Here is a 12,020-nt window from a genome sequence, read left to right on the forward strand (position 1 = left end):
TTCTAGGGCGATTTATTCTAGTTGCATAAGTTGAGGTTAAAAGTACTAATCCAACTCCTTGGCCCAGTTTTCTTTCATTTCTTTTGATTCTTCTCTTTGTTTCACTGGTAAAAAGGATTCTTCTGTTCCCATACGGGAATCATGACGTGTTTTCGTCTTAAGTAGATCGAGGTAATATTTTACTGCCTTATGACTTAACGATCGCATGAACCGCGATACACTAACTTGGAATAGCTCTCACATCTCGGTATGGGGTTTCTGGACTTTGTCTTACGCAAAATAAAGGGTTCCCGCCATGAGAACCATACCAGTCACACACAAAAATCATCGAAGAGCAACAAGACTGACACAAGCTACCAGAGTGAAGTGACGAATAATGGATCTTCAAGAGGTCATCCACAGGATCCGCAAAATGCAAGAAAAGTTCACTCACCACGCAAAATTGAACATCGAAATGAAAACTCCGGCCAGCCCCATCACGTACATAAAACACCTTATTCGATCGAGAAGCAAATCAAATACATCGAAAAACACATCTATGACTGGAATAAAGAAAACCCCCCTAGTCGCCACGTTAAAATCGATATCATTATCCTTCAAGGTCTACTCGACATTAACCAGAATTTGACAGAACCAAGATCCAGCTCTCAAATTAGATTCATTTGTAACCCTGAGAAGGTCTGGGGCAAATTGAATTCAGAACTACTACAAATTGCATGCAAGGAAAGGAAGTGGCACCCAGATTTTTTGTGGTCTCCTTATGATTTGGATGAAGATGTCCAAAAAAGAATGTTTAAAGAAATTGCTAAAGATGACCCGGTCTACAAGACGAATAAGAAAGTCATGATAATACGAGGACCCCCACGGGATTATCGGATATGTCAGCGCATTGATCGTCTTCGCGGTTGGGAGTCGAAACCTGATCTATACAATTCCAAGTTGAGTAGAATAGTGGAAGATATTGAAAGTTACATCAATGAACAGTTGGAAGGCGCACGGTCCAAATCGAAGAAGGGCACCATCACACCGCGATACTTGATTAAAAAATGGCAGAAAGATTATCATTTCGAATTTAGTAAGGTGCTGCGATCGCTAAAGAACAACAGTGTGGAACGATCGAAACCGAGTGAACATAGCGGCACAAAAAGTCATGAATCTCACAAGGTAGATGGACCACGTGATTCTGCCATTTCCCTTCCAAACACCGGTCGACGAGCTCTATCTAAATCAAAAGGACCAAAGCCATCAAATCATGGATCCGAAAGTGATACATCTATATCTACACGTCCGCGCCGAGTGCATCAGCAACACAATTCTGCTGTATCACCTTCAGGCGCCGGTGAACGACCTCCGTCTAAGTCACGTGCACATAAACTATCAGATGATGTTTCCGACAGTGACCCATCTATACATCCGCGACGACGTAAACCAAAACCTTCCCAGCCGCTTATTCCAAGTAAGCCTCAAACCAAGTCAAATCGCGATAATTTAGCAAAGACCGCTCCTCATACACGACCGTCAATAACGATTCAGTCGCCAAGTAAGGACGGAGGAAGGTCCTCTAGTAAATCTCCACATAGAAAACTTCATGGACGCTCGCCTCGCACCCCTCGTACACCTCAAACGCCTTTAAATAAAAGCCCAGGAAAACCATCTTTGCCTCCGTCTTTATATCAGTCAGATCATGGCCGTCAGAAATCTCCTGCACGGCCTCGATCTAGCGACCGCAGAATTATGACTCAGGAAAGGAGTCATCGAGACTTCCTAGATCCTATTACTAGCCAATCGCAATCACAATCTTACCCTCACGCAAATAGCAATGAAGTGAGGCCAAGGAATAGTTATCCAGATCTATTCAACAATAACCCTAATTACTCTCAACAGCAACAAAATTCGAACTCACAACTACTCTCGCCATACGTCAACACGAAATACGGATACCCGAGGCCGTCAAATGAAGATACAAACTTGCCATCACCTCCAGACGCAAAAGATATGTCATGGAAAGATGGTCGAACGCGCGAGCAAATAGAAGAAATACATAGACAAGAGTACAAGAAACTCAGGTCGGAGGACGGCATTAGTTGAATAGTTATAGCTCATGAATCTTCATGAGTGTTTTTATGGTTATTTATTTAGATTTTGTACATAGAAACTTATTTTTCAAGTCACAAAGAAAATCATCTCCCTTTCTACGACCTATGCTAATCACCTGTGGCATCTAGGATTGATGCACGTCATCCAGCCACTCGAATACTTCGAGTCACCTTTTCTGAAATCAAAATTCTATTCTGGCTTTGCTATAATTGTATATCCTTCCGTCTACTAGATGGTCCTCCTTTCTCATATATATTAATCCGCATACAATTTGAGGAGTGGCATTTTCGATGAATATTCCGGTAAATTCCCTGCCTGGTTTTCTCGCCTCTCAATAAATTGTGGGTCTGTTAAATGTTCAATCAAGGTTCGATACGCAGTTTACCTTATGCATCATGAGCGTTAGTTATCTTGAAAAGTACCTAGAGTCCTATCAACATGAAAAAGAAGACGGAAATCCAAGGAAATATAATGCTGACTGCTTAGACTTGATGAATCACTTTTTGAAGTTTCGTGAATACTCCGGAGTTCTTGCGACCGAACGCCAATTTCGCTAAATTTAGGGGCTGTACATAGTATTACACTATCCTATTCCTTTATCGAGGAATTGCGATATTGGTATCAATGCCTCCGAACCATGTTACGCAGTCTTGGACTTCCAAAAAAAATTACCTTCCTAATTAGACGCGATCCACAAATAAATTGCTTATCCCGGCTCGGATCATATCATCAAGCCAATTAGATTCGGCATGAACGAAGCACCGTTCGGGATACGATAGAAACTTTGGTATAAGAATCATTTATACCTGCAACACTAGCACCAATGATTTTACGGCGTGAGTCACTGTCATAGGATTACCCCGCGATCCAATTTTGGTGAACATTGAAATATATATCCACCCAGTTCTATTTCTATAAATATCACACTAATACTTGATCTATCTCTGTATATGCCCAAACCACCAAACTCCCAAGCACACTTACCCTCTATTCAAAAAACATGTCGACCACACGTCTTACAAGTAAAGACATCGGATATGTTCCCGGGCAACTCCCGCCAGGACCCAAAAACTCCATCCTCGATGTTCCAGGTCCGTTACCCTCAAACCTCATGTCACGAGAATATCACCCATTTTTAAGTAGAGCAAAATATTCTAACCTTAATTAGGAGTCTATGTCGGTCAGAATACCGTCGGAAATGATGGCGACGATGCCCGTAAAGGCGTTACTGTTATTTTCCCCCGCCATCCTGATGATATCACTATTCCCTGTTATGCGGGGTTACACACGCTTAACGGAAACGGGGAATTAAGCGGAAACTACCAGATCAAAGATTGGGGATATTCTAATACCGTAAGACTCTTTTTTATCCCAGCCAATGGAAAAAATCAAAGATGTTCGAACAAATAATCTAATACACCAACAGCCAATCGCAATAACCAATTCCCTCTCCCTAGGAACCGTCTACCAAGCTCTCTGGCAGCGCGTTCTGGATCTCGCCGCCAAAAAAGAATCTCCCATTGAAGAAGTCTCTCATAATTACGGTACACCCATTGTAGGCGAAACCGCCGATTTCATCCTCAACGATGTGTATAAATCGCCATTAACTCTCGAAGAAGTAAAACCTGCGTTTGAGAATGCGATGACGCAGGGAGAAGTTCAGGAAGGTCAGTATGGAGGGGGAGCTGGTATGACTTGTCATTTGTTTCCGGGTGGGACGGGGACGAGTTCGAGGGTTTTTGGAGAGGTGCCTTGGGAGAGTGGGGAGGGGGAGAAGAAATTTACGGTGGGTGTGTTGGTGCAGAGTAATTATGGACATTTGAGAGATTTTATAGTTGGTGGTGTACCGATTGGAAGGTTGTTGTTGAAAGAGAGTAAGGAGTTGGAGGAGAAGGAGAGGGCGAGTGAAAAAAACGGGAAGATTGGGGAGGGCAGTATCATCATTATTTTGATGTGGGTTTTCTTCTACAGTAATAGTATGATGTATATGAGTCGTACTTACATAACAATAGTACCGATGCACCACTTCTTCCTCATCAGCTCAACCGCGTTGCTCGTCATTGCGCTGTAGGACTTTCCCAAGTCGGTGGCCATGGCGTTGGCCGCAATCACTCCGGGGATATAATCCTCGCTCTCTCGACCGGCAACAGACCTAACGAGACGGTCGGTACACCACAAGTCAACGGACTCTCAAAGATCGAAATCAACGATATTAAAGTCATCCGAAATGAAAGTATCGAGACACTCTTCCGAGCCGCAAGTGAAGCTACTGAAGAAGCGATTTTGAATTCGATTATTGCAGGAAGAAATGGGAGAACGGGTGTAAATGGGTATAGATTGGAGGGATTGCCTGTGGAGAAAGTGAAAGAGTTCGTGGAGAAGTATAGAGTGAATATTGATGATGAGAGCTGTCTTTCTTCGGGGGAATATCTTACGTTGCCAAATAAGGGTGTGCAGTAAGATTATTCTTCTGTTTGAAATGAAGAGATGAATTGTCTAAAACCTACAGATGAAAAGATAAAACTTATGTACCTGCCTCTCAATGGCATAATGCACGGTTTTATGCTTCTCTCCCTTGATCATTCACGATGTGCATGGTGATACTTTGAGAAGTAATTGTATTATTTGGCCGTATGAAATTTCTATACGGTGATTGCCATGAAAAATGTAGTACATTTAGAATGTGATTTCATGATACACAGATTGTCGACAGAACCTCCTCGTATTGATGAGTGATTTTTATCAGTAGCATTTGAATCGAGTGCCAAAAACTCAAGAAAGTCAAATACCCAAGATATTTTTGATTTCCCGCGACACCCGAGATAGGATCACAGCAAGCCTTTCAATTAAACAAAGAGTTTAAACCCTCCCGTAGCCCCCTTCTGAAAAATACCTAGCGGATCATGCTTCTTACTTGCAGCTTGAAGCTTCGCCTTATTCACCGCTCCATACCCATCAATCGGATCTTGCCAGTTCGCCGCATAGTTCAGATACTGCCAGTCGTTGTAGAATCCAGATGTCTTGGCATACGCATCAATCGTGTCGAACATGTTTTTGGCAGTATTATCAACAACAGTATCATCGGCGATATTGCCCCATGTTGCAGTAAGAAGAGCAACAATTAGTGGACCATCCGCGGGAGTTACACCAAGGACATTTCCACCCGCAGAAGCTGATTTCGCGGGAATATTAACGGGAACTGGTTCAAATGATAGTGACCAGGTAATATTGGAGAGTGATTGAATGGAGGGAAGAGCGGCGTTCCAGGTGCTGTAAGTTGCATTTATCATTTGCTTACTGGCTTTGAATGTTGTTGTTATGAATAATGTTCTGTGAAGATGTTAAAACAAGCTCGTCAGGAAAAAGCCAGAAGTTTGCTGAAAGACAAACCGTAATTGATTAAATGTGCCTCCTGTTTCGCTTCCAATGTCGGTTAAATTTGTAATTCTCAAAGTGTTGGAGTATTGAGGCTGAATTGCCGTGAAGGGCTGGTATACTACCGGATTTGCGAAAGGCTTAGTATATACAATGTTATTCACAACCACGGAGCCAATGCTAGGTTGAAATGCAAAACTCGTGATCAAAGAAGCATACTCATCATAAGCTAGGTTGCTGCTGAAATCTGCCAAAGCGTTGATCTGTTGGTCCGCGGTAGTTGCTGGATACAAAATATTACCGCACCACAACTTGCCTTGTTGAAAAGCATAGAAATCGATTCGGGTAACTACACCTAAATTATTGGAGCCGCCTTTCAAAGCCAGATACAAATCTGGATTCTGATTTGCATTTGCGTTGACAATTTTACCGCTTGCAAGGACTATTTCGAAGTTCTTGACATTGTCACATGTGAATCCTTTCCTGGGAGAGAAATAGGATATTCCACCTGTGTAGGTGAGTTGGTTGATTGATTGGAAACGTAAAGAAAGTGGTTAGCTAAACTCACCTCCAACGGTCAATCCTCCAACGCCAACTGAGTTGACTCGTCCACCAGGAACAGCAAGTTGTAAAGCATCTAACTTGAGATAAACTTCTCCCCATTTTGCTCCTGGACCCACCGATACCACAGACTGGTCGGTGCTAACATCTATGAGATTAAGAGGACTCAAATTTATCGTTACTCCTTGATTGATGTTGGCCTGGCTTACGCCTGGTGCATGGCCCCCGGATTTGATAGCGAATTGACATGACGGACTCCAATTGGCAAGTTTTCCCAGAATAGACAGAATACCGACTGAAATTGAGACGTCTATTGTGGATGTTGGTGATACAATACAACCTGGAGACAGTTGTGATTCTTGATGGGAATAGAAATTGTTCAAAAATGTACTGTACGCTGATGAACTTGGGTCCGAAACTTTCGAACCCAATGCCAATTGGAGAGCTTTGCACTATATAATGAGGTTGGCAATTTCTAATCAGAGTATGAGAGCAGGCAAGATAATTTGAGTGATCTCATATTTATCAGCGATCAGACAAAGCCGTGGAGCTGCTAAATCCAAACAGAGATACTTACGCAAATGTTCACATTTGTAGTTGGAGATTTTGTAACACTGGCAACAGCCGAGTTAATGGTAGCATTCGCATCATCTGCGTTTGTAGCAACGGAGAGAGCATATAATAGGGGCAGGACAAATGTGATGGACAACATTCTGATGAAAGGAGAAGCTTGAAGTATCAAACACCTTCCAGCCGGAAACATCGGAGATCTTATGCTTAAAATCTCGGTATTTAAGTTGAGGAGACTTCCCGCTCCCTGACAAAAGTTAACGCCCTTACATGCTTTTATTATCCGTTTGCAAGGATTCTCCACAACAACTTCGTGTGTCGATCGCTCCCAATGCTTACTTGAATTGCAAAGCAATCTAGATCCCCCTGCAAAACACAAGAAGAGATATCTTGGTAAAAAACGCTGACCAGAGGATGAGTCTGATTTGCAGACATCAATCCGAAAAACTTAAAGCTCTCAGCACTTGACACCGCTTTCCAATCTACACCACGTGTGATGGCCAAGCAGCCATAAGATACGCCTCAAGCTTTTAAGGCTTATGGCTTTTTCCCCCCAGCACATCAGAATTACGAGTGGCTAGATATACGCCAGATACATTGAAACTTGGTATGATTATCTCTGGATGATATATATCTTTGATCTACCCGCAGAGCGGGCTACCCAATATATTTTGCAGCGATATCAAAGGGGTTTGTCTTATCTCACATTCAAACCCTCTTCGTCGATAAAACGTTTTTAATTAGATTCGTATTAGATTCATATTGATCTTTTTGGTGTTGTGGCTTACTAATGATCGAATTTTTTTCGGCCAATCAGGGATCGGGGGGAACGTTTATCTCCTACGGTGAACCTTCGGAATGCCCCTGCCTCGAAAACAAGGCCTCAAGCCTATTTTTATTATGTAATCACCGTGTGGTCGAGCTAATTAGTAAGCCACATGTGACCAATCCCCGAAATTCCGACACATCAATCTTCATCAACATCACTCGTGTTGCTCTGATCTCACATCTTCTATTTTTACGTCAAATTCCATACTGGATATCTTCCTCACATGGTACAACTTTTACTCCTGCACTCAAATCATTAGGATCTTGAAAACTCTCTCAAAGATCAACAGTGACATTCCACACCACATTATCACACTCTCATTGATGGAGATATTAGCCACGATTTCCTCAAGCCCATGGCCATTCTAAACTGTTCAATAAGCCAGATACTTATCGTGGTTTTGAGGAATTGAAAAGTTGCAGTTCAAAAGTCCCTAGCTATCCAGAACATAGGTCAGATTCTTCATGACGACCCTCGACAATAAGTCACTATATATTTTTAATGTTTGGCATGCACTGGGATTGCAAGATTATGGAGTAATCTCTGTTTATTTATGGAAAAATGTACGTGGAGAGGCAAATAAAGGAACGCTACCCCGTGGAATCATACATCTTGAGATAGCCATGCACCTGACTAGTCAAGTAAAAAACCATTGCGATTTGATTCATATATCTCTCCATTCATTGGCAACTCCGTTTCAGATATCTCTTCATGTGAGAATTGCTACTTAGTACATGATATCTGCTTCTGTCTATGACAATTGTTTGTCAGTGATGGTGTACGTCTTTGGGAGAATAGTGCACTTACTAAAATCTGCCGCTAAAATCCAATCTTTCTCTACGGACTACTTCTACAGTAGGGAGAAAATTCTTTATGCCAAGACTTCGCACTTTCTCGCATAATCGCTCAGCTCTCGTATTGCCCGCACTGTACTCTAATCTATCCACCTCCTCGAGCACGATCTGAATTCGTATATTGACCACACTTGAGGCTGCAGCCAGTCGATCGAGCCACTGTTGTAGTGGTTCAGTCGATGTAGCATAAGAAATAAGGTCAATGTTGCCAGGTGAAGGTGTGACAATCAAGTTTCGAAAGCCGTCCATACTCAACAATCGAAGTGGAAAATCTTGACAGTGGTCCCGTCCCACAACCCAAAGAGTATCCTGTTCGATATCAAAGTACACAGGTCGTCCTTGCAGTAATTTTCCAAAGCTAAGCTTGTATCTCTTTTGGGCGATTTCTCGTGAATCATGACAGATATGAAGCAAAGTCGGAATATTGGCTTTGTATTCATGTCGTGCAGTAAGGATAGAACCTAGAAATTCTCGAACTTCAGGCCGATTTACTTTGTATTGCCACCAATATAATTTGAGTTTAACGGTTCGAGGCTTGATATCATCGAGTGCGTACTTCCAGATGGCTAATTGTAGTTCTTTGGGTAGAAACTTGAACAATTTGAAGGCGCGGAAGCTTTTGGGAGGAGAGCTTTTGACAATTTTCCGGGACTTCGCTTCTCTGATGCGAGATTTGATTCCAGAGTGGGCTATTAGGCTCAGATATCTGCCGCTCCAGAATGATGCTACTGGGATGCAACAAACTACACCACATATGACACAAGCTGTAATCTTCGCGGATTCAAGGGCATAGAGGTGTATTTTCGAGAACTTAAAAGGCATGTTGAGCGTTGGTCAATTGACACGTCTATCAATTGACTTTTAGATTGTCTTGAAGGTAGTCAAAAAGATTGTTTTTTAAGGAAACTTGTGGCTATTCTGAAGTCTTTCAGCTTTTCTGCTTCAAGACTTATTTAGAAAAGTTGTAACCGTATGATTGAACTACTAGAAATATTCACCTGTCACAAACCGTTGACTTATTTGTAGTGAATCTCAAATATCTTTCTGTGATTTTTGAGGTAAGGACATTGCAAGATTGTTATTGATTGAACTCTGGATAAATCCCAATTTGCCTTGGGATTGGTGATTGAAAGAAAATATGAATACAAAACTTTCATTTAAAAATACTTCAAGCCATGAGAGCAAGGCTGTACTTCAGAGAGATGTGATGACTGGTGAGGAAGCGATACAGTCAGAACTTACCTGGTTCCAATGACTCGGTACTGTAACACTAAATCACCCCCTTGGTTAATACACAAATAAACAACCTACTTTTGTAACAATCCTCTTGTCAATCACCACTCTTACATCAACACAAGACTATTAGATTCTATCAAGGTTTTGATTCCATGCAGCCAAGATAGCATCAACCTTAATCGTCAATAACGAAAGATACGTCCTTCATCAAAGAGACCAAGGAAGTCTTTCACTACATTCAATCAGACAACCTTTCTCACAAATTGATTGCATTTAAACCAAGAAAACAACATCAATAATCCAACCAATATCCATAATGTCACAAGCTCATTCTCAAGACAAACATCATCCCGATAGCCATGGCCAAGATAGCCATGGTCAATCCGATGCCCAAGATCAACCCCGAAATAGCGATCAACCTCAAGCCTTAGTTCAACCTAACTCGTTTAAATTCCAAGTTGATATTGATGCTGGCAATTTTAGCTTCTTTTCCAAGCTACCTCTCAAAATACAACGCAACATTTGGGAGATTGCTGCTGTCCCAAAACCTCGGGTCATTGAAATTGAAACAATTTGTGAGCGAGATGCTGAAGGAAAAATTCATCTCACTGATGACGACGATGATAATATTGTAGAATGGAGTCCTACACAGTGTTCACCGACACCGTTACTTGAAATCTGTCGTGAATCACGGTCGATTGCCATGAAGCATTATAAATACTCTAGCTTCCTCGATCGTCCTCTATTTTACAACACAGATCTAGACACTCTGTGGGTTAGAGGAAATCCGCTTTTCAGATGCTTCGTTGTTGAATTAGGATTCGAAACGACACTAGAAGTTTCATCTTGGCACAGATGTTCTCCCGAATCGGTGCCATACCTTTTTCGCTCTGTTGCCCTTGACTTTGCGGGAATCAAAGCACATCATAAGATTTTTCCTTGGGAGGGAAATGTACCGCAAGACCCCAATCTTTGCGAGCTTTATGCTGTCTCTAGAACAGAGGTGGAAGAAGTCTACATTGTTTACTCTTCTGGGGACTGCCGGGATGAAGTTGACCAGGAAGTAAAATACTTGGTGGAACAAATGAAATGGATTACCCAACAACCATACATCATTGCATGGATCCAGAAGATGCTGAAAGAGAGGAACGAACGAGATGGCACGAACTTAACGAAGTGGAAGATGCCTACTGTTAAGGCAATTCTGGATACTCGACTTCTTAATCCCGTCGAAACATTCCACAACTTTCCTAATCTTCCTCTCGAATTACGACGCGCGATTTGGAAATTTGCCGCTATCCCGCACTATCGCGCCATTCAAATAGAAACCAAGTACGAAGGAGTCACAGTTGAATATGGCCGCCCCCTAAATGTTTGGAGAAGGCAAGCTGCTTCACCTTGTTACCCGAATGGGCTTTTCGAAACCTGCCGCGAATCCCGTGAGATTGCAATCACGAAACATGACCATAGTAAGGTTCATACTATCTCTACTCCACTTAAAGAAGGGCGTAATATTCCGCGTCGATTTTACTATAACGTGGACAACGATATCATGTGGATGAGAGGAGACCCTTTACGCAAGACCGGTTCACCAGAAGTTGAACACGGATTTCTAGACAAAATTCCTCATGAACAATTTTCAAACATTGCTATTGACGTCGAAACGTTGATGGAGTCAAATTTTCCTCAAGATCCAGCGCATTCATATCCTGCGGACTTTTTCAACCGAACAGAATTCTTCTTTGCCATGCCATTCTTTCAAAATTTGGCCGTAAAAAAGGTGTATTTAGTTTGCTCTAGAGTGGACCAAATCGGCGAAGCTTATGAGATTCTCGAAGATTTGCTCGATTTCATCAATGATCATGAACAAGAAAAATGGGAAATATTAAATTCGAGGATGATTCGCGAGGGCATTACAGGTCGTCTATGGACATGGCCTGTACTCGAAGTTATTTTGGAGTCCGATTTATTTGAAAACACAAAAGATGGGAGCGGTAACATCATTTTGGCTTCCAATTGTCATGATCGGAGGAGTTATCTAATTGAAAATTGAATATATCTGGCAGGGTCCAGGTAGGACGACATCGTGGGCTACGATACGATTTACTTTGTTTGTTTGAGCGATGGATCTTAATAATTCTAAGAATTACTTTTCAATCATCATGTTCTCATTCTATGTGACTGATATTTTCTTCCACCATGCACAAGATGTAGCAATCTCGACATCTATAACCATTTCAAGGTTAGCAATCTGAAATCATTCAAAATTACACTTTCAAGAAACATCTCAACATTCCACGACCAACATTCGTATCTGAAAAGGAAAGTATATTCTGGAACACAGGAAACAAACTAAAGCTAAGCTATGTATTCAAAGTTTCAACGCAATATCCCAAATCTATCTCCTTTCAACCCGAATAAGTCTCCTATTTTTCAGTTACTTCTTCTCTTCCCTTCCATACTCCTAAATTAGATTTTACCCCAATCTTCTATCTTCA

General features: G+C 41.8%; 5 protein-coding genes across 5 annotated transcripts; 3 read left to right on the forward strand and 2 right to left on the reverse strand.

Annotated features, from left to right (window-relative positions):
• Window positions 1-249: 249 nt before the first annotated feature.
• Window positions 250-2,088, forward strand: EAE98_007540 (uncharacterized protein; the record flags this gene model as incomplete). Its single annotated transcript, XM_038955163.1, has 1 exon — window positions 250-2,088. One exon carries the CDS (start codon window positions 250-252, stop codon window positions 2,086-2,088), a length of 1,839 nt encoding a protein of 612 aa, XP_038808341.1.
• Window positions 2,089-3,097: 1,009 nt separating this feature from the next.
• On the forward strand, window positions 3,098-4,557 carry EAE98_007541 (uncharacterized protein; the record flags this gene model as incomplete). Its single annotated transcript, XM_038955164.1, has 4 exons — window positions 3,098-3,188; window positions 3,266-3,450; window positions 3,524-4,050; window positions 4,110-4,557. 4 exons carry the CDS (start codon window positions 3,098-3,100, stop codon window positions 4,555-4,557), a joined length of 1,251 nt encoding a protein of 416 aa, XP_038808342.1.
• A 386-nt stretch (window positions 4,558-4,943) lies between these two features.
• EAE98_007542 (uncharacterized protein) lies at window positions 4,944-6,745 on the reverse strand (the record flags this gene model as incomplete). The annotated part of the gene is made up of 4 exons (XM_038955165.1): window positions 4,944-5,427; window positions 5,488-5,980; window positions 6,041-6,485; window positions 6,611-6,745. The coding sequence occupies 4 exons, from the start codon at window positions 6,743-6,745 to the stop codon at window positions 4,944-4,946; spliced, it is 1,557 nt and encodes a 518-aa protein (XP_038808343.1).
• Window positions 6,746-8,238: 1,493 nt separating this feature from the next.
• Window positions 8,239-9,108, reverse strand: EAE98_007543 (uncharacterized protein; the record flags this gene model as incomplete). The annotated part of the gene is made up of 1 exon (XM_038955166.1): window positions 8,239-9,108. The coding sequence occupies one exon, from the start codon at window positions 9,106-9,108 to the stop codon at window positions 8,239-8,241; it is 870 nt and encodes a 289-aa protein (XP_038808344.1).
• Window positions 9,109-9,838: 730 nt separating this feature from the next.
• On the forward strand, window positions 9,839-11,575 carry EAE98_007544 (uncharacterized protein; the record flags this gene model as incomplete). Its single annotated transcript, XM_038955167.1, has 1 exon — window positions 9,839-11,575. The coding sequence occupies one exon, from the start codon at window positions 9,839-9,841 to the stop codon at window positions 11,573-11,575; it is 1,737 nt and encodes a 578-aa protein (XP_038808345.1).
• Window positions 11,576-12,020: the final 445 nt, after the last annotated feature.

The sequence above is a fragment of the Botrytis deweyae genome (assembly GCF_014898535.1).
Source record: "Botrytis deweyae strain B1 chromosome Unknown BDEW_018, whole genome shotgun sequence".
In the NCBI taxonomy this organism is placed as follows: domain Eukaryota; kingdom Fungi; phylum Ascomycota; class Leotiomycetes; order Helotiales; family Sclerotiniaceae; genus Botrytis; species Botrytis deweyae.